The sequence below is a fragment of the Rhinopithecus roxellana genome, chromosome 5, assembly GCF_007565055.1.
Source record: "Rhinopithecus roxellana isolate Shanxi Qingling chromosome 5, ASM756505v1, whole genome shotgun sequence".
Taxonomy (NCBI): Eukaryota; Metazoa; Chordata; class Mammalia; order Primates; family Cercopithecidae; genus Rhinopithecus; species Rhinopithecus roxellana.
The window spans coordinates 13752688-13779390 of record NC_044553.1 but is presented as its reverse complement, the minus strand read 5'-3'; the positions used below and the strand labels follow the sequence as shown (position 1 = coordinate 13779390).

The 26703-nt window shown below is 39.4% G+C and overlaps 1 protein-coding gene across 1 annotated transcript; it reads right to left on the bottom strand.

The window, feature by feature from the left end:
• Positions 1–1334: 1334 nt before the first annotated feature.
• On the bottom strand, positions 1335–24246 carry NAA30 (N(alpha)-acetyltransferase 30, NatC catalytic subunit). Its single transcript, XM_030931062.1, has 5 exons — positions 24094–24246; positions 23048–23822; positions 18047–18170; positions 14764–14819; positions 1335–4725 (listed from the first exon to the last, which is right to left on the bottom strand). Exons 2-5 carry the CDS (start codon positions 23819–23821, stop codon positions 4588–4590), a joined length of 1092 nt encoding a protein of 363 aa, XP_030786922.1. The 5' UTR covers position 23822; positions 24094–24246; the 3' UTR covers positions 1335–4587.
• Between the last annotated feature and the right edge of the window lie 2457 nt (positions 24247–26703).

Here is a 26703-nt window from a genome sequence, read left to right as displayed (position 1 = left end):
AACCTATACAAACACTCTCTTCCTGTTATTATCGCCTAAATTATCTAAAGCTCTGCTGTCCAATACAGTAGCCACAAACCGCATGTGGCTAACTTTAATTAAAATTACAAATTCAGCTCAATCATCCCAGCCATACTTCAGGGGCTCAGTAGCTACATGTGACTAGTAACTACCATATTGGGGAGTGAAAAGGACACATCTATCCTCATATGAAGTGTTACTGGACAGGAGTGATCTGAAGAAAGTGTAACCGTGCTATATGCTTATGAGATTCTAAAAACTTTTTAAAAGTTGCTTATAAAAAGAGTATCATAGGCTGGGCATGGTGGCTCACGCCTGTAATTCCAACACTTTGGGAGGCCGAGGTGGGCAGATCACTTGAGGTCAGGAGTTTGAGACCAGCCTGGTCAATATGGTGAAACTCTGTTTCTACTAAGAATATAAGAAATTGGCTGAGCATGGTGGCATGCGCCTGTAGTCCCAGCTACTCGGGAGGCTGAGGAACAAGAATTGCTTGAACCCAGGGGGCAGAGGTTATAGTGAGCCAAGATTGTGCCACCACACTCCAGTCTGGGCGACAGAGTGAGACTCTGTATCAAAAAATAAATAAATCTAACACTTCTGGGCTACAGGTTAATGATGATGTGTTCACTGGTGTGAAAAAATGGTATCAACCTTCTGGTTCTTAGACTTTAGACTGAATTTATGAAGTATTTAGGGTTCCATATAAGGCCCAAATAAAACAAACTCAGATACTTTTACAGCATTACTATAAAGAATAATGTAAAGATTTGGCATGCATGATAAAAGTAATTTAGCAGTTAAATGATTAAAACAGATCATTTCATCCTTCCACTTAAATCTGAAAATCTTGACATATAGAAGTATTCACAGCTATTTAAAGCTCCTCACAAGACAGGGGCAAAGGCTCTTTAGATATTGCTCTATTTTACTTTGGTGTCTTACCAAGGGTGGGGCGGGGGGAACATTAGGTGGCAGTGTACAGACAAAAAAGTAAATTAAAATAAAAACTGTCTTAGAAATAAACTGCTATGAAACAGGCTAAGAAGATAAACTTTTGACTGAACACATGGAAAATGTACTGATATCTGACATATGAGTTGACTAACTGAATACTTTTAGGAAAATCAAGTTCACATTATTTTCAAATTTACTTTGTCAGAACACACAACAGTGATGACAATTATGTAATACGTCTTCCCTGTAACTCTTAGATGAAAGGCAGGAAGTGGGAAATAATATATTGCTTGTTGCTGTTTTACTTAGTGGGTAAAAGCAAAACAACCCAATCATAAAATGCACACAGCTGTATCTAAAAGAAAAATGCAAACACAACTTAACCATACTTTATTTGACTGCATCTTATTTAGACAGCTTGCACATTTCAAATCCCATTAAATCTCTCTCCAAAAGGATATGGGACAATAGAAGAAAATTATGCAGCAATATCCAGTCAAACAGCAGTCCAATATTTTGAGATACACGTGATATTTTATAGATACTCAACTCATATCTGACGTCAATATAATTTATGGTTATGTTTTTACAAACCTGAAAGCCCTGTAACATTACAGCACTCATTTTAGTGATGTCATGGTGCACTGAAAAGTAACTCTGATGCACTACCAATTTGATTTTATCTATACTCCTGAAAAGTGATGAACTTCATGATTTTTAGACACCATAATAAATATACACATCCAGTCTTAGACATGTCAGCCAGTACCATAACACAGGGCAAGGTAAAGTTAAAACATGAAAAACAAACTGCTTTACATAGATTTGTCGAGCAAGTGGGAAGGGTAATTTGGGAAAGAGGCAGAAAATATTAAAATTGACTTTTTATTTTTTCTTATTTTGCTGGTTTCCACTTCAAAAACTACTGTCTGGTTTCTGATCTGTGGACTTTGCTAAAGTAGTTTCATCCCAATGTACAGGAAATTATAATCAGCCCACACATCAAAAATGATAGTATACCCGTTAGCTTCTTCAATACTAACATATATAGCTTCATGGTAGCATGTATAAAAATGTTCAGCAGTACCAACTGCCAAACCAGTGTCAGTGGATAGTACAGTCAGTCCTAAAGAGGCAGCACCCCATTAAAAGAAAGTTGCACCTATTTTGCTCAGTTTTAGCCAAGTGAACCCATGCTATCAATTTCAAATAGAATTATTTTAAGCTTATTTAAGAAAAATAACAGCCTATTATCAAAAAGTAAATTACTGTTTGAGGCTACTTCAACCTGAATGGAGTCTTTCAGTGTTGGTGTTGGGTTTTCATGCTAGAGGTTAAAATTTTAATCTACTTAAGTAAAAAAATTTTTTGCATACCCAATTAAAGACATAAGGCATACACTGACATTTAACATTCACCAAACAATATGGCAACCATCTGACTTTTTAGTCACACAGTTAACGTCATGTTTACAAACACCCAATCAGTTCAGTTAATTTGGCAATTTCGGAGGAAAAGGTCAGTATGATGGTTTCACTGACAATCTGGCAAAAACACTAAAATGGTTGAACCAATGACCGGCCATCTATCTACTTTACAACCATCCCCATTAGTGATTCAAGCAAATATATGTTCATCAACCATTATGCATCAACCAGCAAGTCAAATATAAAGGAGTGAAATAAAATTTGATGACCTAAATATGTTTTAGTTCAATTTCCTTCATATTAAATAACAAAAGCATCACTATGGTTGGTATTCTTCTAAATGCTAGTGCCTAAACGAAGTTTGACCAAAAACATACTGAAAAGCTGAGTACTGTGTGGTTACCACATTTTTATTATAACCAGTATCCTGCCCATTAAACTTTCACGAGCAACATAAAATGGAAAACGTTGTCTTTAAAAATAAAGAACTATAAGTAATTCCACCAGCAGAAAGTTTTTATTTTCAAATATAAATTGTGTATCTTTATTTTTAAAGTATTTGTTACTATGTTCACCTTCAAAACACTATACTGAGCAAAGAGCAGCTTTCCTTTTAAAAAAAAAAAAAAAAGCAACAAACTTTCCTGAAAAGGGGCCTTTACCAACTGTTAATGGAGGTAGGGTTTTTAAAAATACAGTAATTAGAGCCACAAAATATATTCCAAACCAAATACTAGAGCAGAAGTAGAGTATATTCAAATGAAAACAACAACAACAGATTCCTACAGTTTTCACAGAGAATGAATCTTTTTTCTTATGGGTACCTAGGTTTTCCAGTTAAATAAATTATCTATCACAGGTTTACTGACTCAATTGAAAGCAATTAACTTTAAAATTTGTTACATTGCACTGATTGGCCAAAACACAATGTAACTAATAAACATGGTGGCGGTTAAGAAAACCCACAGAACTCATTCCAAAAAAGATTTTCATTTCCCCCTTTTGTTTTTCTGGCAGAAGAAAAGCAAAGCTCCCCTAAGAATTTGCTCATACAAGTGAAAATAAAATAAAGCAGCTTAAAATGGATACAATGCACCTTGAAATTTATTTCCAAGACCAAGAACCTAAAGGGAAGCATTTTAAGAAATGAAAGCAATGTGAATCCAAATCAAGTGGGAAAAACAAATTCAGCTACGTTGTAAAAGCTGTTCTTCACAGCGTAGCAGTAATTTTGATTAAATAAAATCATATCAATTTACACTAATTTTCTATTCTTTTCCAAAACTTCCCTTACTCTCAAAAGAAAAAGTGCATCTAAAACCCAGCAATTCCCGGCTCCATCAACTTTTCTTATCTTTTTTGAGCCATTTCTCAATTTTCCAAGTAGATTCAACTTGTTACTGTAAGGAAAAAGGGACTTCTAAAGTAAACCATTCTGTTATTCACCTGAAAAAAGTATCCAAATTATAAAAATCTGAAATAATTTATCAAATTTAGAATTTAAATAAAAACAAAAGTTTGCTTGCAAAGGCCTTAAAGAAAAGGAAAAGATAGCATGCATTCAAAAACTAGAGATGAAGACAAATATACTCATCTACACAGGCACTGGCAGACAAAATTTAATTGTTACCTTTACTCATTGTAAGACATACCCCACCCTACATTTTTTTCATTCACTAATCACTGAGGTACCAATATTCAAGAATGGAAAATTTAATATTGAAAAAATTAAACCTAAAACTGAAGCATCTTCTCCCTCACCCCCTTCAGAAAACTAGGGCAGGTTTTGTGTGAAATGTTAGTATACTTAGAGGCTTTTACAATCCACATTGGCTTTTTTAAGGAACAAAAATTATGTTCCACTTACTGGTTCTGTGAAAAAATGATCACTGTGTAAATAACATTGTCAGCAGACTTTGCAAATGAACACATAAATCTTGGCTATCAACTGGCACATCTTGTTGGTACCAAAAGAACTCCTGAAGTTTAAAACAATCTTTTAATTCAGAACAAATGCGCCATGCCAAAGTGCAACAAATATTGTGCGACACTCAATGAGACACTGACAGATAAGAGCTGCATGGAAATTACTAAATCCACCTGCAAAGCAATTCTGTACAAATTGCATTGCATGCAAAGGTCGATTCTGTGTGGTTGAAAGTTGTTTCTCGATGTCAGTTTCTCAACGCAGCCACAGTTTAAGTCGCAGTGCATCAACTCCATTTAAATAGTATCTGAACAGCCTCTTATCTCGAACAAAACCAAGATTTTCATAAAGTTTCAAAGCAGACTTATTTGTTATTTCGGTTTCCAAAACAACCTTCAAAGAAATGAGAAAAAAACTAAGTTATAATTACATAATTTGAAAAATCACTTACCAAGTAAACAATTTTTCAAAAATCATACGTTATTTTAAAAATTGATAGTGAAAACAATAAATAATATACAGAAATAACTCAAAAATAGTCATCAAAATTGTAATATTATATTTGGGTCAAGGGCTTGGAGGACCACTGGAGATGTATCTTCTGTTATACTGATTTTTGTGATGTTTGAAATTTTTAGCAATGAGAGTATGTTTTATAGTAAAACAAAGATTAATTATTTCCCTGTGGGGAAAGGTAAAATGACTAAGGATGAAAAAATCAACAATCAAAAGTACTGGTTTATTTCCTTAAAATAATAAGCCATATTATTAAAAGCAGCTATTCAGATTGACTTCCAACTTCCATATTTTCATTAATGTGTCATTTATCCTGGCAATAACTACAACATTTGTCTGGAGTCTAGACCAGAGTCTGCAAACTATAGACTTTGGGCCAAATGCGCCTGCTGTCTGTTTTGTAAATAGAAGTTTTAGTCAAACAGCCATGTTTATTTGTTTACATGATGTCTGTGGCGGCTTTCTCAATACAAGGGCAGAGCTGAGCAGTTGCCACAAAGACCTATGGTCCACAAAGCCTAAAGTAATCACTAATGGGCCTTTTACTAACAGTGTTTGCTGAATCCAGACAAGAGGTATTCAAAATGTTAAGAGTGTGTCATAATCACCTGAAGGGCCTGTTAAAATAGATTGCTGAGCCCCACCCCCAGAGTTTATGAGTAGGTTTGCAGTAGGACACAAAAATCTGCATTTTTTTTTTTTTTTTTTTTTTTTTGAGGCGGAGTCTCACTCTGTCGCCCAGACTGGAGTGCAGTGGCCGGATCTCAGCTCACTGCAAGCTCCGCCTCCCGGGTTTACACCATTCTCCTGCCTCAGCCTCCCGAGTAGCTGGGACTACAGGCGCCCGCCACCTCGCCCAGCTAGTTTTTGTATTTTTAGTAGAGACGGGGTTTCACTGTGTTAGCCAGGATGGTCTTGATCTCCTGACCTCGTGATCCACCCGTCTCGGCCTCCCAAAGTGCTGGGATTACAGGCTTGAGCCACCGCGCCCGGCAAAAATCTGCATTTTTAACATTTTTAAATTGCCAGATGATGATGTTGCTGCTGGTCAAGGGACATTTGAGAACCACTGGTCTAGACAGTACCTCAACTTATATCCAAAATTGAATTCATAATCTGCTCTTCCTCCACAATTCTATATCTCAGTAAACAGGATCACCATCCCACCACATCAATGCCTCAAACCTGAAACCCAAGAGTCATTTTTGAACCTCATTCCTCTCCAACCACCTATATGCATCCAAGCACTGATTTTGTCAATTCTCCCTCTTAAATCTCTAAGTAGTCCTCTTCTTTCTATGCTCGATACACCACAGTGCAAGCGGCCATCAACTCTCACTGTAATTACAAGAGCCTCCTAACTCAAGAGGTCTCCCATTCTCTATAAATAGAGTTAGGCTGATGCTCTTGTTAATTCTCTACTTAAAACTGTTTATTGATTCCCTCTTGTCCTCAAGAGAAAGTCCACAATGTAAAAACAATATCAACAGACATAAAAAGTCCATCAATATACTGGCCTCAGCTTTGCTTTAGGTCTCTCTCTTCTTGGTTTCCATGCTCAGCACTGAATTTTCAGTTTCTGGGACCCACCATGATCTCTCCCACCTTAGACCATTCAAATAAACTGTTCTCTCTCTGGAAGCATGCTCTTCCTATCCTCCTCTCTTTTGGCCCTACCTTGTCACTTCCAGATTGGGGACAGTGCCCCTTTCCTTTTATATCACCCAGCAGCATTCTGCACTGTTCCTATGACACATTCTTACTCAACATTTGATGAGTGGTATGTCATCTCTCCTAGCTGGTAAGCCCAACAGCAGGGACCAATGCTAAATCTAAACCTTTAAAGGATCTAAAATGAAGTAATTAGTTCAGGATGAAGAAAATAAATTCGCTCCTAAGAAAACCTAAAATAAAAGTTGTACAGGAAATAAACTGGTTTAAGATAAGTAAACGTCAATTTCTCTCTGCACTTAAAAAAACACAATTTGGCCAGGTGCGGTGGCTCATGTCTATAATCCCAGCACTTTGGGAGGCCAAGGCGGATCACTTGAGCCCAGGAGTTTGAGACCAGTCTACGCAACGTGGTGAAAACCCATCTCTACAAAAAACTTTAAAAGTTAGCCAGGTTTGGTGGTGTGTGCTTATAGTCTCAGCTACTTAGGGGGGCAGAGGTGGGAGGATCACTTGAGCCCAAGGGGTTGATGCTGCAGTGAGCTGTGAGTGCACCACTGCACTCTAGCCTGGGCGACAAAGCGAGACTGTTTCAAAAAACAAATTAAAATACTCACATATACACACACACACAATTAAATTTCTAGTAACGTATGTCATACTAGAGTCTGTAACACCTCAGTCTGGTCAATACAAGTTTTTAGTTTTTAACAATTCTCTTGGGTAATTCCTGCAATTCTGTTATTAGGTCCAGCACCTAATTATAGCTAAAACGTTAAATCAAAGCAATTTAATTTGAGAAACACTAAAGTCACAACAACTCAAAACTTGGAATTGATTTCAAATAAAAAGTGACAATTTTAAAATATGACAGCTAATATTTATTAGAGCTGTACTATGTGCAATGTAAAGCATTCTACATGTATTATGTAGCTTTATTTTCACAATAACCCTATGAAATTGATGTGGTTATCCATTTTACAGATGAATAAAACTCAAGGCCACCAATAGAGCAAGGACAGAACAGGGTCCAATTATGAACTAAAGTTTAATAGTAACTACCCTACTGTACCTCCCCCCTGATTATTTCCCAAAGTAAAGCAAAGCAGTGACCAGGAAATCTAACCTACTTAACATGAAAGGGATTCTAAGTCCACCATCATTAATATTCAGCAATCTAAAATATTCCAAACACATCTGAGGCTACCACCACTACACAAATACACACTTGAGATGTGGTTAAGAACTGAGTTCAAGTTTGTTGGCATCCTAATAGATTAATGAAATGAGGCTCAATTACATAGAGAAAAAATTACACCAAGGTCTCACTCAGTTAAAATGTAAAGATTCTCCTGGCACACTCATATTTTCTAAACAAAGTGATTCTTTCTTTAGAAAATTATTTGACACAACAGAAAAATGCCAGGATAAAGTAACTAATTTTTAATTCTCAAATTCTTATAAACATATTAAAAGAATATCTGGATTTATATTAGAAATTCACCATAAAACGAGGTTATTTTGGTCCTAAAGAAACTTGACAGAGTTGAATTCTACTTAACAGCGAAAAAAAATTACAGTGAAATTCCACTGATCCTCTTTGCAACAGCAACAGACCATTATCAGGATAAGCCAAACCATTACAAAACATTACTGTTTAAGATAGTATTTTTTAATACTGTAGGCTGGAAGCTCCTGGAGGGCAGGCTTGTTCATTGCTAGAACTTTAGCACTACCACACTGTCTGGCACCTAGAAGCCCTTCCACTGCTGAATGAACAACAAATAGTACTGCTCTTCACAACATCTCTTTAAGATCAGAATTAACATCATGTTGCAGAGACAAAGAGAAACCAGAAAAAGTTAAACAGCCTGCCTACAGTCATACAACTGGCAAGTGACAGACGATAAATACAGAAACCAGGCTTCTCATACTCAGTTATTAGGCCAAACTACTCACCCAAAATCCTTGCAGTTTAGCTAACCCCACTGTATTCTGTTCTTTACCTTGCAGCCTCTATCACATAGCAAAATATTTCCAGTGAAACTAAAGATGTTTTATATATATACACATATATATAATTAGAAAATACTTAATAAACATAATAAATATAGTCTAATTAAAAAGCTAAAAAGTAATCTTTCATATCATGGGGGAAAAAGAATGACTGTACCTTTTCTAAGTTGGACTTTTCTAACTTAGAAAAGTATAAGTTATTTCGAAAAATAACTTAGATCTCCTTGTGGCTCCTAATAATCTAATTTAGTCATTAGTGCTAATGTGATCTATTTTATTCTTTTAATTGTACAAAATGCAGTCAGCTACCAGATTATCTGTCTAAAAATTACCAAAATGTCTTTTGTATTACCTTTATATTGCTAGAAATAAATAGCATTAGGTAGGTCAAGCAAATCAGGTTGTAGGGAAAGTCATGGGTTTGAATAGCAGATTGTAAACAGTCTGCAACAAGTTATATAGCATGCTATTTACAGAAGAAACTGTCTAGTAAAAATAAAAAATGTATGCAACAAAAAAAGAAAGAAAACACCAAATTGGATGTGTGATACTGTTTGGCTGTGTCTCCACCCAAATCTCATCCTGAATTCCCATGTGCTGTGGGAAGGACCCGGTGGGATGTAACTGAATCATGGGGGCAAGTCGTTCCCGTGCTGTTCTCATGAGTGAATTAAGTCGCACGAGATGTGATAGTATTAAAAAGAGGAATTCCCCTGTACAAGCTCTTTTCTCTTTGCCTGCCACCATCCACGTAAGATGTGACTTGTTCCTCCCTTGCCTTCTGCCAGGATTGTGGCTTCCCCAGCCATGTGGAATTGTAAATCCAATGTGGTATTCTTTCTTTTGTAAACTGCCCAGTCTCAGGTATGTCTTTATCAGCAAGGTGAAAACAGACTAATACAACGTGCTAGAAGGGTAGGTAGTGAACTTTCTTCTTCTGTTTCTCAAGTTTTCTGTAATGTTCATAATGGTTTTTCGATGGAAAAAATGTCTTTAATGTAAATAAGCAAAAATTAAATGACATGATTTTCAACTGAAAATATTTTAAGATACTATAAATTTAAATTCCATTAGGAAATCCTAATTCCACTGTATTCTGATCAGTTATCTCTGGCTATTCATATCACAGTAATCGACCTAAAACTCTTTTTTTTTTTTTTTTTCCTTTTTGGTGAGATGGGAGTCTTGCTCTGTCCCCCAGGCTGGAGCACAGCGGCACGATCTTGGCTCACTACAACCTCTGCCTCCTGGGTTCAAGCGATTCTCCTGCCTCAGCCTCCCCAGTAGCTGGGATTACAGGCACACACCACCACACCTGGCTAATTTTTGTATCTTTTTAGTAGAAACAGAGTTTCACCATATTGGCCAGGCTGGTTTCGAACTCCTGACCTCGTGATCCACCCACCTTGGCCTCCCAAAGTGCTGGGATTACAGGCATGAGCCATTGCGCCCAGCCTAAAACTCTCAAAAAAAAAAAAAAAAAAAAAAAAAACCAAAAAACAAAACAAAACAAAAAAACAAAAACAAAAAACAACTTGAAGTTTTCAGAGATTAAGATTTTAAGGATATCAATGGCTTAAACATCGAGGCACTATTCATCATACTGATACTGATCAATCACCTGCCCAAATTCTAATTTACTTCAGGAAAAAAAGTCCATAAATGTAAATGGCCACCAAGTAGGTTGATTTTAGGTACACAGATCCTACTTTAAAATCTACATCATAGAAAACTCATTCATTCTATATGTATTTATCTTATTCTTTCTTCTATTGTGAAACATGAACCTAAGGCACTTGTCCTAGCTGCTACACATCTGGCAGCCAGAGCATGTGGGGGTGTAAATAAATTTAAGCCAGATCAGCACACTGGTAATGTATTTCTTACTCATGAAGTAACAAATCCACTTGTTTCCTCTTTTGATACTATAATGTTTTGTGTCAGCTCCAAATACATAGAAAATGAAAAAAAAATTTAGCTATACTGTTTTAACATATACCTAATTCTGATATGAAAAGTTGGGAAAATCACAGTAAGACAAAATGAAAACATCAACTAGACCAGGAACAGTGCAGCATTATTTGGAGAAAAACATTATCTACCTTTCAATTCTGTGATTACTAATAACTCTGGCTGAATACTCTGAGTTTAAAATGACTAGTAACAACAAAGAACAATATAAACATGACTCAAGGTCACAAATTCTGTAGACAGAATAGAAAGTGAAAATTGTTTGATGTGCACAGTAAGGTTTCACAGAGATTTCCAAATGTATCTTTTTTTTTTTTTTTTTTTTTTTTTGCCATGGAGCAGGGTAAGGTTTCACGGAGATTTCCAAATGTATCTCTTTATGAGACAAAGTCTCACTCTGTCTCCCAGGTTGGAGAGCAGCAGTGGTGGCGGTGCAATCTTGGCTCACTGCAACCTCCGCCTCTAGGGTTCAAGTGATTCTCCTGCCTCAGCCTCCTGAGTAGCTGGGACTACAGGCGTGTGCCACCACGCCCAGCGAATTTTTGTATTTTTAGTAGAGATGGGGTTTCACCATGTTGGCCAGGCTGATCTCAAACTCCTGACCTCAACTGATCCGCCAGCCTTGGGCCTCCCAAAGTGCTGGGATTACAGGCATGAGCCCAGTGCCTGGTCAAATGTACCTCTATTAAAAGGTTCACAGATTTTAAAATCTTTATCTTTGTAAGAATTTTTAAAATAGCAGAATAACCTAAGTAGTAGAAAATCTAATTTAAAACCTTTGTCAAATGTCTTTCATAGATTTTCAGATAATTTGTCAAAATTTCTAAACCCTTTAAAAGAAAGGAAGGTTGGTCTAAATTAATGAAAGTGAAAGCACATGTTTATTTGCATTTTCATTAATCACTGTATTTTTGGAGATTTATCATTTCAAAGGCATTTTAACAACTTGGTTAACCCTGAAGATGCCTTTTAAAAAAAAATGCAGCCAGGCGCGGTGGCTCAAGCCTGTAATCCCAGCACTTTGGGAGGCCGAGACGGGCGGATCACGAGGTCAGGAGATCGAGACCATCCTGGCTAACACGGTAAAACCCCGTCTCTACTAAAAAATACAAAAAACTAGCCGGGCGAGGTGGCGGGCGCCTGTAGTCCCAGCTACTCGGGAGGCTGAGGCAGGAGAATGGCGTGAACCCGGGAGGCGGAGCTTGCAGTGAGCTGAGATCAGGCCACTGCACTCCAGCCCAGGCAACAGAGCGAGACTCTGTCTCAAAAAAAAAAAAAAAATTGCTACTATGAACAAAAATAAGACAATTGGTGTTTTTAGAAAGCTTACAGAAAGTTCAGAGAGAAAGACAAGTTAACAGCAATACAAGTCAAAATTTTAAAGTGCTTAAACAAGAGAGAGAGGGGTACAAACACCGTGCTGGAAGCACAGAACTAATCATGAAAAAAATATTTATGAAGCAGTTACTGTATCACAAATGTCACACTAAGCACCAAGAATATCGCAACAAACAAGAGAAGGTATCTCTGTCCTACACTGTGCTAAGGCACTGAACAAGTGAAATTAAGTGCAACAAATATTACAGAAAGAGTAACAAAAATAAGAGAAAAGTGCAATGGATTCTGTTCAGAACGATCAAGAAAAACTTAAAGGAGTTGTTGGTATTTGAATTGGGTCTTAAAGACTAAAGTATTTTAACAAGGAAAGGAAAACCAGATAGCTACCAGATCTTATAGAGTAAACAAGAGTTCATATGGCAAATTATTCGATCTGAGTAATCTTGGATGCAGATAAGCAAAATTTTTATACCAAGAAAAAGTTATCTAATCAAGAGACAGAGGTATTCACAAACTGCAAAAACCATCCATTTAAAATTATACAAAAGGAAAAAGTTCACAAAGCTATCCCTGATGTCAGCCTAAAGATTAAGTAATATTCATTGTTGCAAAAGAAAAAATGAATGAATCAGCATTAGCTTTTTAGGCTGGAAATGCATACCATTAAAATGTATCATTAATTTAGAATTTAACCTTGAGACCAAAACAACACAAATGTTCATATCATTCCTGAGAACTTCCAATGAAAAGCCAACACTAGGCCGGGCGTGGTGGCTCAAGCCTGTAATCCCAGCACTTTGGGAGGCCGAGATGGGCGGATCACAAGGTCAGGAGATCGAGACCATCCTGGCTAATACGGGGAAACCCCGTCTCTACTAAAAAATACAAAAAACTAGCCAGGCGAGGTGGCGGGCGCCTATAGTCCCAGCTACTCGGGAGGCTGAGGCAGGAGAATGGCGTGAACCCGGGAGGCGGAGCTTGCAGTGAGCCGAGATCCGGCCACTGCACTCCAGCCTGGGTGACAGAGCGAGACTCCGTCTCAAAAAAAAAAAAGAAAAGCCAACACTACCCAAACCTTTGATCAGTTAAAGAAAAGCACACAGCCTGCCTCAAAGGAGTGACTTAGGATAGCAAGTAGGATAACTCAGAAAAAGTTTCATCATAGGAACATAATACTCTCTGCTCTTAACCCCCCTGTTCACTGGATCTCTCTATTCTGTGGAAGATCAAAACGTGATCTATTATCCCAAAGATCTCTCCAAGCTGTTAAGCAACTTTTGTGAAACCTGACTTTTCTCAATGAGCTGACAAGCAGTGTGGCTATGGTCCAAACATGGACCTATACTCATGAACATATCCGATCCAATTCTCTCCTCAAAATTTCAGTTACCAGTCATGTAAAACTTTGGCTACTGCATTTTAATATTAAAAGCTGTGAACAATGTGAGATCCTTTGACATCTGTGAATTATTTCTTTGGAGTAAAACTAGATATTTTTAAATCGCAGGATGACTTCACTGTGCCACCCATTATGTCTGTAGGCCTTCTCATATAACCACCACTTAGAGTGGATCCGTCAGAATAGAGCCTAGTGTGAACAAGAAGCCTGAGAATGCTCAGCAGCAAATCTCTGTATTCTAACACGGAAATGTATTCATGAGATGTTGTTGAAAGAAAAAAGCAATTATTATTGCTAATAATTACTGAATAAGAATTACTTCATTTGTATTTTTAAAAACTATATATTTGCATATATGTGCGTTTAAAAAATGAGAGAACGCATTTCAAACAGTTAACAGTAGCAAGAGGCCAGGAGCAGCGGCTCATGCCTATAATCACATTTTGAGAGGCTGAGGTGGAAGGATCACTTGAGGCCAGGAGCTGGAGTGGTCTCCAGCTGGATAACATAGCAAGACTCCCATCTCTACAAAACAAAAACAAAAACAACAACAAAAAAACAGTAGCTATCAATGGAAAGATGGATAAAGATTTGAAAAGCATGAGAATGGCAGAAGGAACTTTGTTAAAAACACATGCACACATATCATATATGCTGTGTATAAATTTTGTACCAAAAAATCCACTTCTTTTAAGTCACTAAAACAAATTATTAAGGTCAATATTTTGAAAAAAGTTACCCAATTTCACATATTTTGAGAATTCTCTAAGGCATATCTGACCTCTAATAATAAAAATTGCTACTTCTATTACTCATAAAAGTACTAGTACAACTTTGCTCCTCCTCAGTCACCACTGCTATGTTAAAGACATCTATACTTCTCTAGTTTATACTTGTTCCCTTCCACACTGTACAACAGTAAATGTTAACATTCCCAATCATCACCAATATTTATCAAGCACCCACTATATGTAGAAACACAGTGCAGTAGGATACAAAGAAATTATATCTGCCATCAGACCTTACAAACAAGCTGAAGAGAGAAAATGCTCTTACGTTAATGCACAGATAGCACTACTCTTAAAAAGTGGTTGTCTTCCCCCAGCAACATTGTCATTATTTAATTCTGAAAAGATTATTTTCAAGTGTGAAGTGTCCTCCATGTAGACTGATAGTTTTCCCACTGTTAGAAACTAAGGCCAATATGTAAGCAAATTATAACAGAGTCTATAATAAGAGCTACCTTAAAAAACTGATGATAAAGCCTCTGAATACCAAAATTGTGTACTGAAAATGTCTAAGATTCCACCCACTCATTTTGAAGAAATTTTAGCTCCATTTTAAAATTTGTTCTAGGTCAAAAATTCATGTGTTTTAAAATGGAATATAATTTTCCCCACAAGCTGCATTTGTGTAGTAAAACTGCAATGAAATCTGCAATAAATTACAAAGTATTTATAAAAAATACCCAGTAAGAATAATGCCCAGAAAACAAGTATTAAACATTTTTAAAGACTTACCTCATCACAGTCTCCCTCAACCATGGCATATATAGCTTTCTTAACCAAGTTAGTACCTAGAATATAGATCTGAGTATTAATGAAGGAAAAATGTATTTCTTAAAGATAACCTAAATTATAGTATTCATAAGCACAGAAATGTCAAATGCTAGTTTCTATCTTGAATCCAGATACACAGATTATCTCAAACTAAGTGGGAAAAATTTTAGCTATAAGCTAAGAGAAGCCAATAGAACCTATACATTAACAGTACGTTTCCTCTTGAAAGACCTATCTCCCAACATACTCCTTTTTCTCAGACATAATTATTTGCCGCAAGCAGGAGTTTGTCCTATTGTGTTTGAAAGTAGGAGGAAAGGGAAAGAGAAAAAGACAAGATATGGTATGGCCAGAACAACCCAGGAACTCCCCGTGAGTTGGCCAGAACTTACTGCATAACCCGAGCTGATCTCACCAAAGATCTTCCAAACTCCCCTGGACACAAGGCACATGACAACCTCATCAGAACTGCTGTTACCCACAGTAGGTTCCTATAAACTATAGTGAGCATGATGAAGTCTGGTACTCCCAATGATGTCAGTGGTGTGTCTGTAAATGTCTAGCAAAATGTATCCTAGTTTAGGGTCAATTATAACTGGTATATTAAAAGGGAAAAAATTTGCCAAATCTGATTTTAAGAGAAGACAGACAAATTTTATTTAAAAACTCTTAGGCTGGGCGTGGTGGTACATGCCTATAATCCCAGCACTTTGAGAAGCCAAGGCAGGCAGATCACTTGAGGCCAAGAATTCAAGACCAGCCTGGCCAACATGGTGAAACCCCGTCTCTATCAAAAATATAAAAAACTAGCCAGGCATGGTGGCTCAGGCCTGTAATCCCAGCACTCTGGAGGCTGAGGTCATGGCAAAACCCCGTCTCTATTAAAAATACAAAACACTGGCTGGGTGCGGTGGCTCAGCCTATAATCCCAGCACTTTGAGAAGCCCAGGTGGGCAGATCACCGGAGGTCAGAAGTTCAAGACCAGCCTGGCCAACATGATGAAATCCCGTCTCTACTAAAAAATAAAAAATTAGAAAGGCATGGTGGCGGGTGCCCGTAATTCCAGCTACTCGGGAGGCGGAGGCAGGAAAATCACCTGAATACAGGAGGCAGAGGTTGCAGTGAGCCGAGATAGTGCCACTGCTCTCCAACCTGGGCGACAGAGTGAGACTGTATCTCAAAAAAAACAAAAAAACAAAAAATACAAAAAATTAGCCCGGGTGTGGTGGTGTGTGCCTATAGTTCCAGGGGCTTGGGAGGCTGAGGCACAAGAATTGCTTGAATCTGGGGGGCAGAGGTTGCAGTGAGCCGGGATCACGCCATTGCACTCCAGCCTGGGCGACAGAGCAAGACTCTGTCTCAAAAAATAGTAAAATTGAATTAAAAACTCTTAATTTTCAAAGCATGCATACAAGTATGCGTACATTTTATGGCCCAAACAAAGTATGTCTAAAGGCCAGGATGCAACCCTAAACCCACTGGTTTCTGCCCTTCAAACTAGCCAAACAATTGGCTATAATTTATCATGAGTCCTTATCAGTGTTTTTTAATGCATCAAAGGCTCAAACTTACTCCATAAAACAAGCCCAATTCATTAAAAATCTTAGTGGAAAGCTGTAACACTGTAATAAAGTTGGCTAAACCTAACATATTAAGTAAACCTATTTATAGTTACTTCTCATGATATCTAGGACTATGTGAGACTCTTAGGTTGGACAATAATACTTAATAGTTTTTAAGCCGGGCGCGGTGGCTCAAGCCTGTAATCCCAGCACTTTGGGAGGCCGAGACGGGCGGATCACGAGGTCAGGAGATCGAGACCATCCTGGCTAATACGGTGAAACCCCATCTCTACTAAAAAATACAAAAAACGAGCCGGACGAGGTGGCAGGTGCCTGTAGTCCCAGCTACTCGGGAGGCTGAGGCCGGAGAATGGCGTAAACCCGGGAAGCGGAGCTTGCAGTGAGCTGAGATCCGGCCACTGCACTCCAGCCCGGGCAACAAAGCGAGACTCCGTCTCAAAAAAAAAAAAAATAGTTTTTAAAAAACGTAAGTGACAAAACTGCTAATGATTAAATACTCGTATAGGTATTAAACTTTTTTTATGAATACTCGCTAAAGCACATCACAAAATCTGACATGCTTAGACAAATGCTTGTCTACCCAATCCTCCATTGTGAACACAGAGCTACTAGGTCCTAGAGACTAGAAGAGTGGTTTTTTGAAACAGAATCTTGCTCTGTCACCCAGGCTAGAGTGCAGTGGCACACTCACTGCAACCTCCACCTCCTGGGTTCAAGCAATTCTCCTGCCTCAGCCTCCTGAGTAGCTGGGATTACAGGTGCCCACCACCACGACCGGCTAATTTTTGTATTTTTAGTAGAGACAGGGTTTTGCCATCTTGCCCAGGCTGGTCTTGAACTCCTGACCTAGTGATCCAACTGCCTTGGCCTTCCAAAGTGCTGGGATTACAAGCATCAGCCACCGCACCGGGAAGCCTATTGAGTTTTATGGTGTTATTTAAATGACAAAAGTTATCTAACCCGGCGATAGAAGAGTGGTGCTTAATCAGGCTTACATCACAGTCACCCATGGAAGCTTCAGCCCCACCTCTGACAAGACAAACAAGAGTCTCAGGGTGAGGGGTCTAAATATGTGTTTTTAAACCACCCTACATGATTTTAAGGATCATTATAAATCATGAGTGTAAGATTAACTAAACATGTCAGGAAAAGTACACCCAACAAAAAATTAAGTTTGGGAATTATAAGAAACAATCAATTCTCATCTCCTGATCTTTTCTGAACTGCAATATACGGTTCATGACTAACACCAGTAATGGTAACAATTTTTCCATAATGTTGGCTTGATTGAGGCCCACTTAACCCAAATACAGACAAGTGCTTGAAGGCTAGGATGAAAGACCATCATAACGTAATTATAAATTGCAGTATTTCTTGTGTTACTTAGTATAATGCAAAGCATTTTGAATATGATTAAAAAAAAATCTGGAGGTAAAAACTGATGATCGACTACTTGTTAAAAACTGTCAAAACAATAAAGAAAAAATTCATTTTAAGAACTTTTTAAAAATACCATTTTGAAATTAAAAATTAAAAACCGCCTTAATTTTCTTCCCTCGGTTTTTTCATTTCTACATACTTACATTTAAGTCTTTCATTTCAAAACACAAAAATGAAAATAGCTTATCTTAGGCATTCTATGAAATAATATTTTTCTTACCAATGCCATTTCTCCTGTATTTGGAATCCACGGCTAACATGGCTATATAACCTCTGCGGAACATCTTTTTGTGCATATCCAACTTGCAAACGATGGCACCTACACACTCCTCCCCTACCATGGCCTTAAAAATAAACAAACAGTTATGAAGAACACATTGCCATCAGGTACTGCACAATGATCCAGAGAAAACAACAACCAACCATTGGTAGGCATTTTTGACGGGGGAAGAGATAACGGGAACTCTTACAAGAGAGCAGTCACAGAAGTTTCAGAAATCTAAATCCCCTAACTCCTTTAAATGTTCTAGTGTTAAAATTTCTCAATATTCTTTAGAACATGAATTATTTATGCTTACTATTAAAGCCTAGGGAAAAAAGACCAGATTTCCAAAAGGTAAACATTCAAGTACTTTATAAGATTACGTATGAGGTGCTTATAATCACAATTATTTGCAACAAAGACCTAAGTTTCTGGAAGGGGAAATATGCAAAAACAAATTATTAGGACATAAAATATTGTAAAACTTGCCCATCAGCAGAATATAATTTTAAATAGTTAAATTTAGTAATAATGGCCAGGCGCAGTGGCTCACACCTATAAATCCAGCACTTTGGGAGACCGGGGCAGGCAGATTGCTTGAGCTCAGGGGTTTGAGATCAGCCTGGGCAACATGGCAAAACCCTGTCTCCACTAAAAATACAAAAATTAGCTGGGTGTGGTGGCATGTACCTGTACCTGCTACTTGGAAAGCTGAGACAGAATGGCTTGAGCTGGGGAAGCAGAAGCTACAGTGAGCTGAGATCATGCCAATGTACTCCAGCCTAGGTGACAGAGTGAGACCCCATCTCAATAAAATAAAAAAATAAAAAAATTTAATGAAGTTTTAGTGAAAGCTGCATATAATACATATTTACACCTGAATGGTAGATTGTGATCAGAAAAAAAAACTTTAATTTTCAGAAAAAGCAGTTTATAAGGTATTGATTAGATCATACTTAAGAGGTTTTTGTTAATATATGTAAATATAGCATAGTCTCATTTTTAGGATACTCCTGACAGTGTGGATAACTGTCATAAAGCTCTCAGAATACTTATAGTTCAAAATCAAAGCTTTATGTTAAAAGCTTTAATTTTACAGAAATTTCTATTTTAATAAAAATGTACAGCTTTCCAGAGTATTAAATTCTAATCATCCCCCATTTTCATTAAGATTTCTAGTGTTACCATTAAAAATGTTTTTCAAAAATTCCAGTGCTGATAAAAAGTTCTAGTAACATGGTATTTCTGGTAAATATAAATAGGACAATATCTCCAAGTGTTTAAATAATGTGTCAGTAAGAAGTTTGTTTTCCATAAATTAGTTTTCCAGAAGAAGCTATTTCAACAAAAGCAGAAATGAGTTAAAAAATTAATAAGTCATGTCCAATTTATAATTAATACATATTTTAAATTTGTGACTTTTTTAGTCTGTCATTCTGTAAATTGATTAAAAAGCCTTTTTTTTCTAACTGTGGAGAAATCTTTTAGGCAAGAAAATTCTAATCCATTTCATGCAAACCTAAACTAGGTCAGAAAAATTCTTTTGAAGGAATATGAAATTCAACAACCCACGCTAATTCATTTCTGGTTTATCACACATTCCAAAACTATTTTGGGTCAATAAACCTCTGAAATGATTATTTCTATTTTTTTCCCTCACAATATATCAATCTTTTAAAAACATTTTTTAAACAAAGACCTGAAAGTATGCACAAAAATTGCCTTGAACAACTCTGAAAGCTTTTTCTGATCTGAAAATAACTCACTTCAAATATATGTGTGTATATACAAATACATATAAATACATACACATACATAAAATTATTACAGACCAAATGGTATATTTAAAAGGGCCAGAAAAAATTTTGGCCTGACCTCATAAGTCAGGCTCATGTGAAATGAAAACCTGTATTAGATCGATGATATAAACCTCAGAACAGCTACACCTTATAAACTATCCAAAAATGAGGAAAAATTAAAACAATACAACTGGACAGTACTTTCAATCTGAACAGGAATTTCAAATAAATCTTTGTCCTTTGAGCATGGAATAAGCAAACAAAATATTGTATTAGTTCATTGTTAAGACCTGATTTCCTCCTAATTTAGAATCTGTAGGATCAAAAATCAAGCTGTATATATCATCTAAAAAGCCCAATGTATCATACACCATAGAGATGATATTAGTAGTGAAGAAGACCAATGCTGTATTTTTTTCCTGATAAACCACTCATGAATATATGGTACATTTACAGGAATCATTAAATTGCTTGTCAATTTTTCCAAATAAAAGCTCTGCACATACATTTGGAATTCATGCTATTAAATGTATTTTTTCAGGGATGGGAACTGAAAAATCCCTGGCAAGATTAAGACTTAACACTACAAGGCCAAAGGGTTGTCAGTCTATAAAACTATGAAAAATATGAAGTGAGAGATTCCCAAATTCTAGAACACTACAAATAGAAAACTGGGGGAAGCCAAAAAGTTAAATTTAGAACAAATAAACGGAAGTACTATGTTACATCGCTGAGCATAAGTTTAAGAACTTCAAAAAGGTACCAACAACTGAAAATGTTACTATGAAAAGAGGTAAAGATAAAATGGTTAAGTACAGAGTAACTGAAAGTGTCTCACATTTGTATTGTTTTTTTTGTTTTTTTTTTTTACATCTTTTACAATTAGGAAGAATCATAATAAGCTACCATTTTTGTTACTCAATCAAGTATTGGCAATTTTGTAAGGTTCAACCCCATATATTCCATTGACCCATTACAGGTTATCCACAGAAAAGAGCAACATTTTGGAGGTTTCTAATCTCTTGAGATTGATCTTTGTAAGGGCAACTGTCACTTGGTGGCGATAACTTGCTGACACAATAATCTTCACTGAATGGATCAAGAGTATGTCATTTTTCAGGTTCTTATGTTACCATAATGAGAGGCCAGGAGAACTGGGTTCTAGCTTTACCCTTCTGTCAGTAAATATCTGGAGACTGAAACATTTTGAGTCACTTTGGTTCTTTTTTTCAATCAAAAAACAAAACAGAACAAAACCTAAGTTGGGCTGGATTATCTCTAGGATGCCTTTCAGTTCTAAAATGTTATGATTTAAAATAAACATACACATTTACGTATTTGCATTTTTTTAAAAATAGTTCCCATGGGAAACTTAAATTTAAAAGTATGCCAAGATAAAGGTTTCAGTTCTAAATGGCCTGGTTGTTTTTTAACTACTGTTTTATTATTGTTTAATACCTCCTGATTCATAGTGGCACTAGTAAATCTTATAGGTCAACCACTTGTGCATATCGCAATTTCTAGATATTCAGAATTTAATATTAAACAAACGAGCTACTAAAGGCTAACATACACATTAGCTGGTGAATTGGAAGGGTTCTACATAAAATCAAAACTAAAGTTTACTAATATTGTTGACCAGAGTCTAAAATGGCAGACAAGTTGAGAAAGGCTTAGGTAAACATCAGGACTCAAAAGTTGACTGAATAGCATATACACAACAATTTCCTGGAATTGACAGAAAAACATCTATTTCAATTTGAAATGTGACTCAATCATCTGCTTCTGTGGGTTAACTTACAACTAAATCTACAATTTTTAGCAATTACAGTGGCATTTGATATGACATTTATAATAGTGCTATAAATCATTTTCTCATATTCACTGACATAGACATGTCTTAGAACTATTCTGATACAATGCTTAGAATACTGAAAGAGCATTTTTCAAGAATATAAAATAGTACCCAGTGTTTAAACAAATGTACTTAAGTTTAAGCAAAGTTAAGACAGAAAATAGAACTACCACTATCTACAATACCCAGGTTACATTTTCAAATTACCACCAAGCTAGATAATCAAAAAGACAGGTAAGTATTGTCAAAATATCTTGCAGGGAATTACTAAGTGAAACTAAGCCAATGCTAAAACACTAAGTAATGGTGGCTTTTCCCTTCACATATTATAAAATACTCCTTAAATGGATGTCATCTAGAAACAATATGCTTATGAGCACCTGATACAAAGCATACACCTGCAGTCAACAGTTAAGTTAAAGGGTTCATAGAGACTGAAATGGGCCAATATTATTGTGAAGAAATTACTGGTACTGCCAATACTATGTAAATTTTAAAAAGCTGTCCAAAAGTCTTTCACTTACGTGTAATATTATTGTCAATTATAATTTACACAAGCCAGTGTTACTAGTGTTTGGCCACATCTTCAACCAGTTTCTTAAATTAAAAAAAAATAAAGAAAATCAGATCAGTAACAATTTCACACTTAAGTTTTCTACATTCACAAAAGGGTATTTTGTTCAAGTTTCAGGAGTCTTTCAGCCACCAAAAGTGTTAGTAGCGCTTTCTGCAATGGAGTACCAGAAAGCAGGCTGGCTATAACCGTTAATTGTCCTGTTGAAGTAAAGGGAAACATCTCCATAATTACTGAAAATGCTTGTAAGATTTAATTCTCCAATATGGCCACACCAAGTTTGCTGACATTCATGTTCACCAAAACATGTTTATGCATACACTCTTCCCCGATTATAGTTGTAACTGAGAGACTAAAAGGCCTCTATCCAAATAGAACCATGTTCAAATTAAATTACTGTGAAGTGTTTGAGGATGCGGGGGGGGCAATTAAAGACGGTTAAACACGATTATAATCTAATGTAAACAAGACACAAGACCCCCACCCCAGTGAAACACGCCACCATTTAGGCTTGCTGCAGTTACACTAGCATCACATTAACCCGAATCATGAAGTCTTACCTTTAAAACAGTTTCATTAAATAACTAGGAATGTGTACACGCACTTGACATCATATAACGTACTATGATAAGCAGCAGGAGATATCCACTGCCACACTCTGGGCCCTCGCTCCCTGCCCCGCACAGTCTGGATCACTGCTGGTTCACCCTCTTTTTATTCTATCCACTTACCAAGAAGCACAGCTGTGGCCAGTTGTGGATAAAATATCTATAGGTATAAATGGAGTAGGGTTCGGACAGATCTTTGGTGATCAGTCTCATGATATCGGGCATTTGTAGCTCGGATTCATATCGGACATATCGTATCGTCCGATCCTCTCCAGGCTCAACCTCCCTGCCCGAAGGGCTTCTTAAGCTGCAGTCGGCGGTCAGGGACGAAGACAGCAGCCGCACCTGCTCGTCTTCCTCCTCTTCCTCCTGCTCGGTGCCCTCGGCCAGTCCATTGCGGGCCGCCACGGGATCGCTCGCCGCTGCTGCCTCCGTCGGGCTGGGGACCGCAGTTCTTGCATTATTAGAGAGGGAGTGAGGGGGCCTCTCGCCCGAGTGTACCCCGGCTCCTTTTGTTGCAGTCGCTCTGGGGCCTCCGTCAGGGGTGGCCGTGGTCGCGGCCACCTCGGCTACGCTCAGGACCTTGCTCTTGAGGGAGGCGGCCGCCCGGAGGTGCCGCAGTTCGGGGCTAATCAATCCGTTGAGCTGCTGCTGCTCCTGCGGCGGCTGAGGGCAGCGGAGGCACGGATGCCCCTTGGTCGCCACCGTCGCCGACTCCCCGCCCGCCGGGCTCCTGCCGCCGCCGCCGCCTTCGTGCTCCTCGTCGTCCTCCTCGTCCTCGCTGCAGCAGGCGAGGGCGGCCCCCGCCGGGAAGGGACAGTGGGGCTCGGCCGCCGCCGGGGCCGGAGGTGCTGGTGGTGGGAGGAGGCTGCTAGGCCCAGGCGGTACCTCCGCCATCCTAGAAGCGACACAGACCGAGAGGGGAGGCCATGAAACCTTGCCCAGGAGCGCGGAAAAGAGGGGGCGGAGGGTGGGGGGCGGCCGAGGTGGGGGGAACAAAAGCAGAAACCGTCCCTCACGGAGCTGCCCCCCTAATTCCGCGCCACCCCCCCCCCCCGCCCGCTCTTCAGCACCGCCCAGCTGCTCAACCGGCCACCGTCCCCGCCGCCCGGGCCCACCCGCCAGCCCTGTCACTCGCGGCCCCTCCCCGTCCCCTCCTCGCGGCTCACCCCGCACGGGTCCCCGCCGCCGCTGCCGCCACTCCTCTTCCTCAGCCACTGCGGCCGCCTCCTTCGCAGCCGCGGCCGCCTCCACAGCCGCCAAGGCTCTCACTCAGCCGCCGTCGCCGTAAAGCGCCTCGGCTGTTACCCCGGGTAAAGTTTCCTGGGCCTGGCTTTACGACACTTCCCTGCCTGCCGGCTGCCCCGGCCAAGAGAGAGGGGCGTGGAAGGAGGTGACCTGTGGAGGGGCGGGGACGAAGGTGTCTCCTGCGGGCTGCGGGGAAGGCCGCGTGGTAGTGGGTGGGGCTGTGGGGCCGGGAAGTTGCAGAGGGCTTTGGAGTCACAGGCTCCGAAACCCTTATCCTCGGTTCTGGGGCGCCTTAACCAGCGGTGCTTGCCACACGGGGCCCGGGAGGGATGGACCGGGCAGGCGCTCCCTGCTTCAAGTCTACCGCGCACTCGGAGCTGTAGCGAATCTCGCCAATTCGGGGCCTGTGGAACCAGCCGTTTACAAGTCACCTAAAAATGCCTTTTTAAAGCTGCACGGCGTTTCATGTTTGCCCTGACCAGGGGCAAAGAGGATGGGGGAGGAGCGATTAAAAATGGAGCAAATCAGGGAAGCCGACCGAAAAGGAAAGGAAGCTTTGAGCTGTGAAAATATGGGGATGGCTGTCGAAACGTGGTCGTTTGCAGTGTGAATTAAGTTCAGCTGGCCCTTGCCTGTTAGCGGCAAGGGAGTCAGCCCTCTTCTTCTCCCTCCTTACTCTGCTCCTCGCGCCCAGTAAAATTGGAGGCAAAAGTGACTGACAGGTGTTGGGCAATTGCGAGCACACCTGGGGAAGGGTTAGAGCGAGATGGTGAAAGACTGTGACCAGGGCTAAGAAGCACAGTCCTAAACTTGTGACACAAATAGGTTAGGAAGAACTCACTGGTAAACAGGTGGCCTGATCCTCCCAAGGGATCTGCCTATTGAGTGCAAAGGGGATAGAACTCGAGCTTGTGACTGGGCTCCTTCCTTCTGCTCTAGTCCACAGTTGACTCCCGGCAGGTCTGAACTGAGACAGTGATGTAACCCGCACACTGAACAAATTCTGTTGTGTTAAAAACCTGATTTATAGAGCTGGTTTGGTGTGCCGCAGATGGACGTTTGCAGTATATAATTCTATGACGGAACATGTTTGCAACTTTTTGCAGTAATCTAAACTCTAGTATAAAATAACTTATCATGCTCATAGATTCTGTGGCTCTGAAATCCAGACAGAGCACAGCTGGGATGGCTTTTCTCTACTCCATTATGCGTAGGGCTTCAATTGGAAGACTCCAAGGCTGAGGAGTAGAATTATTTGAAAACTTCACTTTCACAGCTGGTGGTTGATGCAGGCTAAAGGCTGGAGGCCTCAGTTTTAGTCCATGTAGACCTCTCCCGGTGGTCTTTTAGCATTGATTGGTTTGGGCTTTGTCACGTCCTGGTAGCTGGGTTCCAACGGCAAGTATCGTGCAAGAAAGTCAATCAGAAGCATATTGCCCTTTATGACCTAGCCTTAGAAGTCATGTAGTCTCGGCCAGGCGCGGTGGCTCATGCCTGTAATCCCAGCACTTTGGGAGGCCGAGGCGGGCGGATCACAAGGTCAGGAGATCGAGACCATCCTGGCTAACACGGTGAAACCCCGTCTCTACTAAAAATACAAAAAATCAGCCGGGCGAGGTGGCGGGCGCCTGTAGTCCCCGCTACTCAGGAGGCTGAGGCAGGAGAATGGCGTGAACCCGGGAGGCGGAGCTTGCAGTGAGCCGAGATCCCGCCACTGTACTCCAGCCTGGGTGACAGAGCCAGACTCCGTCTCAAAAAAAAAAAAAAAAAAAAGAAGTCATGTAGTCTCTAACCAGGTGCGGTGGCTCACGCCTGTAATCCCAGCATTTTGGGAGGCCGCGCGGCAGGAGGATCTCTTGAGGCCCGGAGAGCGAGACCAGCCTGGCCAACACAGTGAAACGTCATCTCTACCAAAAAATACAAAAATTAGCTGGGCGTGGTAGCGCACACTTGTAGTCCCAGCTACTCAGGAGGCTGAGGAGAATCACTTGAACCCGGGAGGTGGAGGTTGCAGTAAGCCGAGATTGCTCCACTGCACTCCAGCCTGGGCAGCACAGGGAGACTCCCTCTCAAGAAAAAAAAAAAAGTTATGTAGTGTCACTTCTGCTGCATAATATCTAGGCAGACACAAAATTATATCCAGTTTTGAGAGGAGGGGAAATAAACTCTACTCTTGGTGGAGAGAGGCGAGGTTCTCAAAGAGCATGTGGGACCAGAAATATTGCTGTGGCCACTTTCAGAATGTATAACTTGCTACAGATACATTGAAAAACCAAAACACCTTGATGTGTGGGCGATATGAATGAGATGTATAAGTACAGCGTGATCCCATTTCTGTCTTAAGAAGCACAAAACAAAACCATGTTTCCAAATGTGCATACATTGTTTAACGATACATATTTTTTCAAAGTTTCAAAGTGTAACCTGGGTAGTCAGCCAGTGAAACAATGATCTGTTCAAATCATAGTGGAGAAGCTGGCCCAAGAGGCCCCAGATAATTCCATAAGAAATGTTTAAGGGTGAATTTTACT

What these genes read in the sequence shown, in the direction of transcription:
- NAA30 (XM_030931062.1), bottom strand. Translation starts at nt 23,821, where the DNA reads ATGGCGGAGGTACCGCCTGGGCCTAGCAGCCTCCTCCCACCACCAGCA. An exon ending in GGCCACAGCTGTGCTTCTTG is followed by an intron (nt 18,171 to 23,047) that starts GTAAGTGGATAG and finishes TTTATTTTTAAG; the next exon opens with GCCATGGTAGGGGAGGAGTG. An exon ending in ATACAGGAGAAATGGCATTG is followed by an intron (nt 14,820 to 18,046) that starts GTAAGAAAAATA and finishes TCTATATTCTAG; the next exon opens with GTACTAACTTGGTTAAGAAA.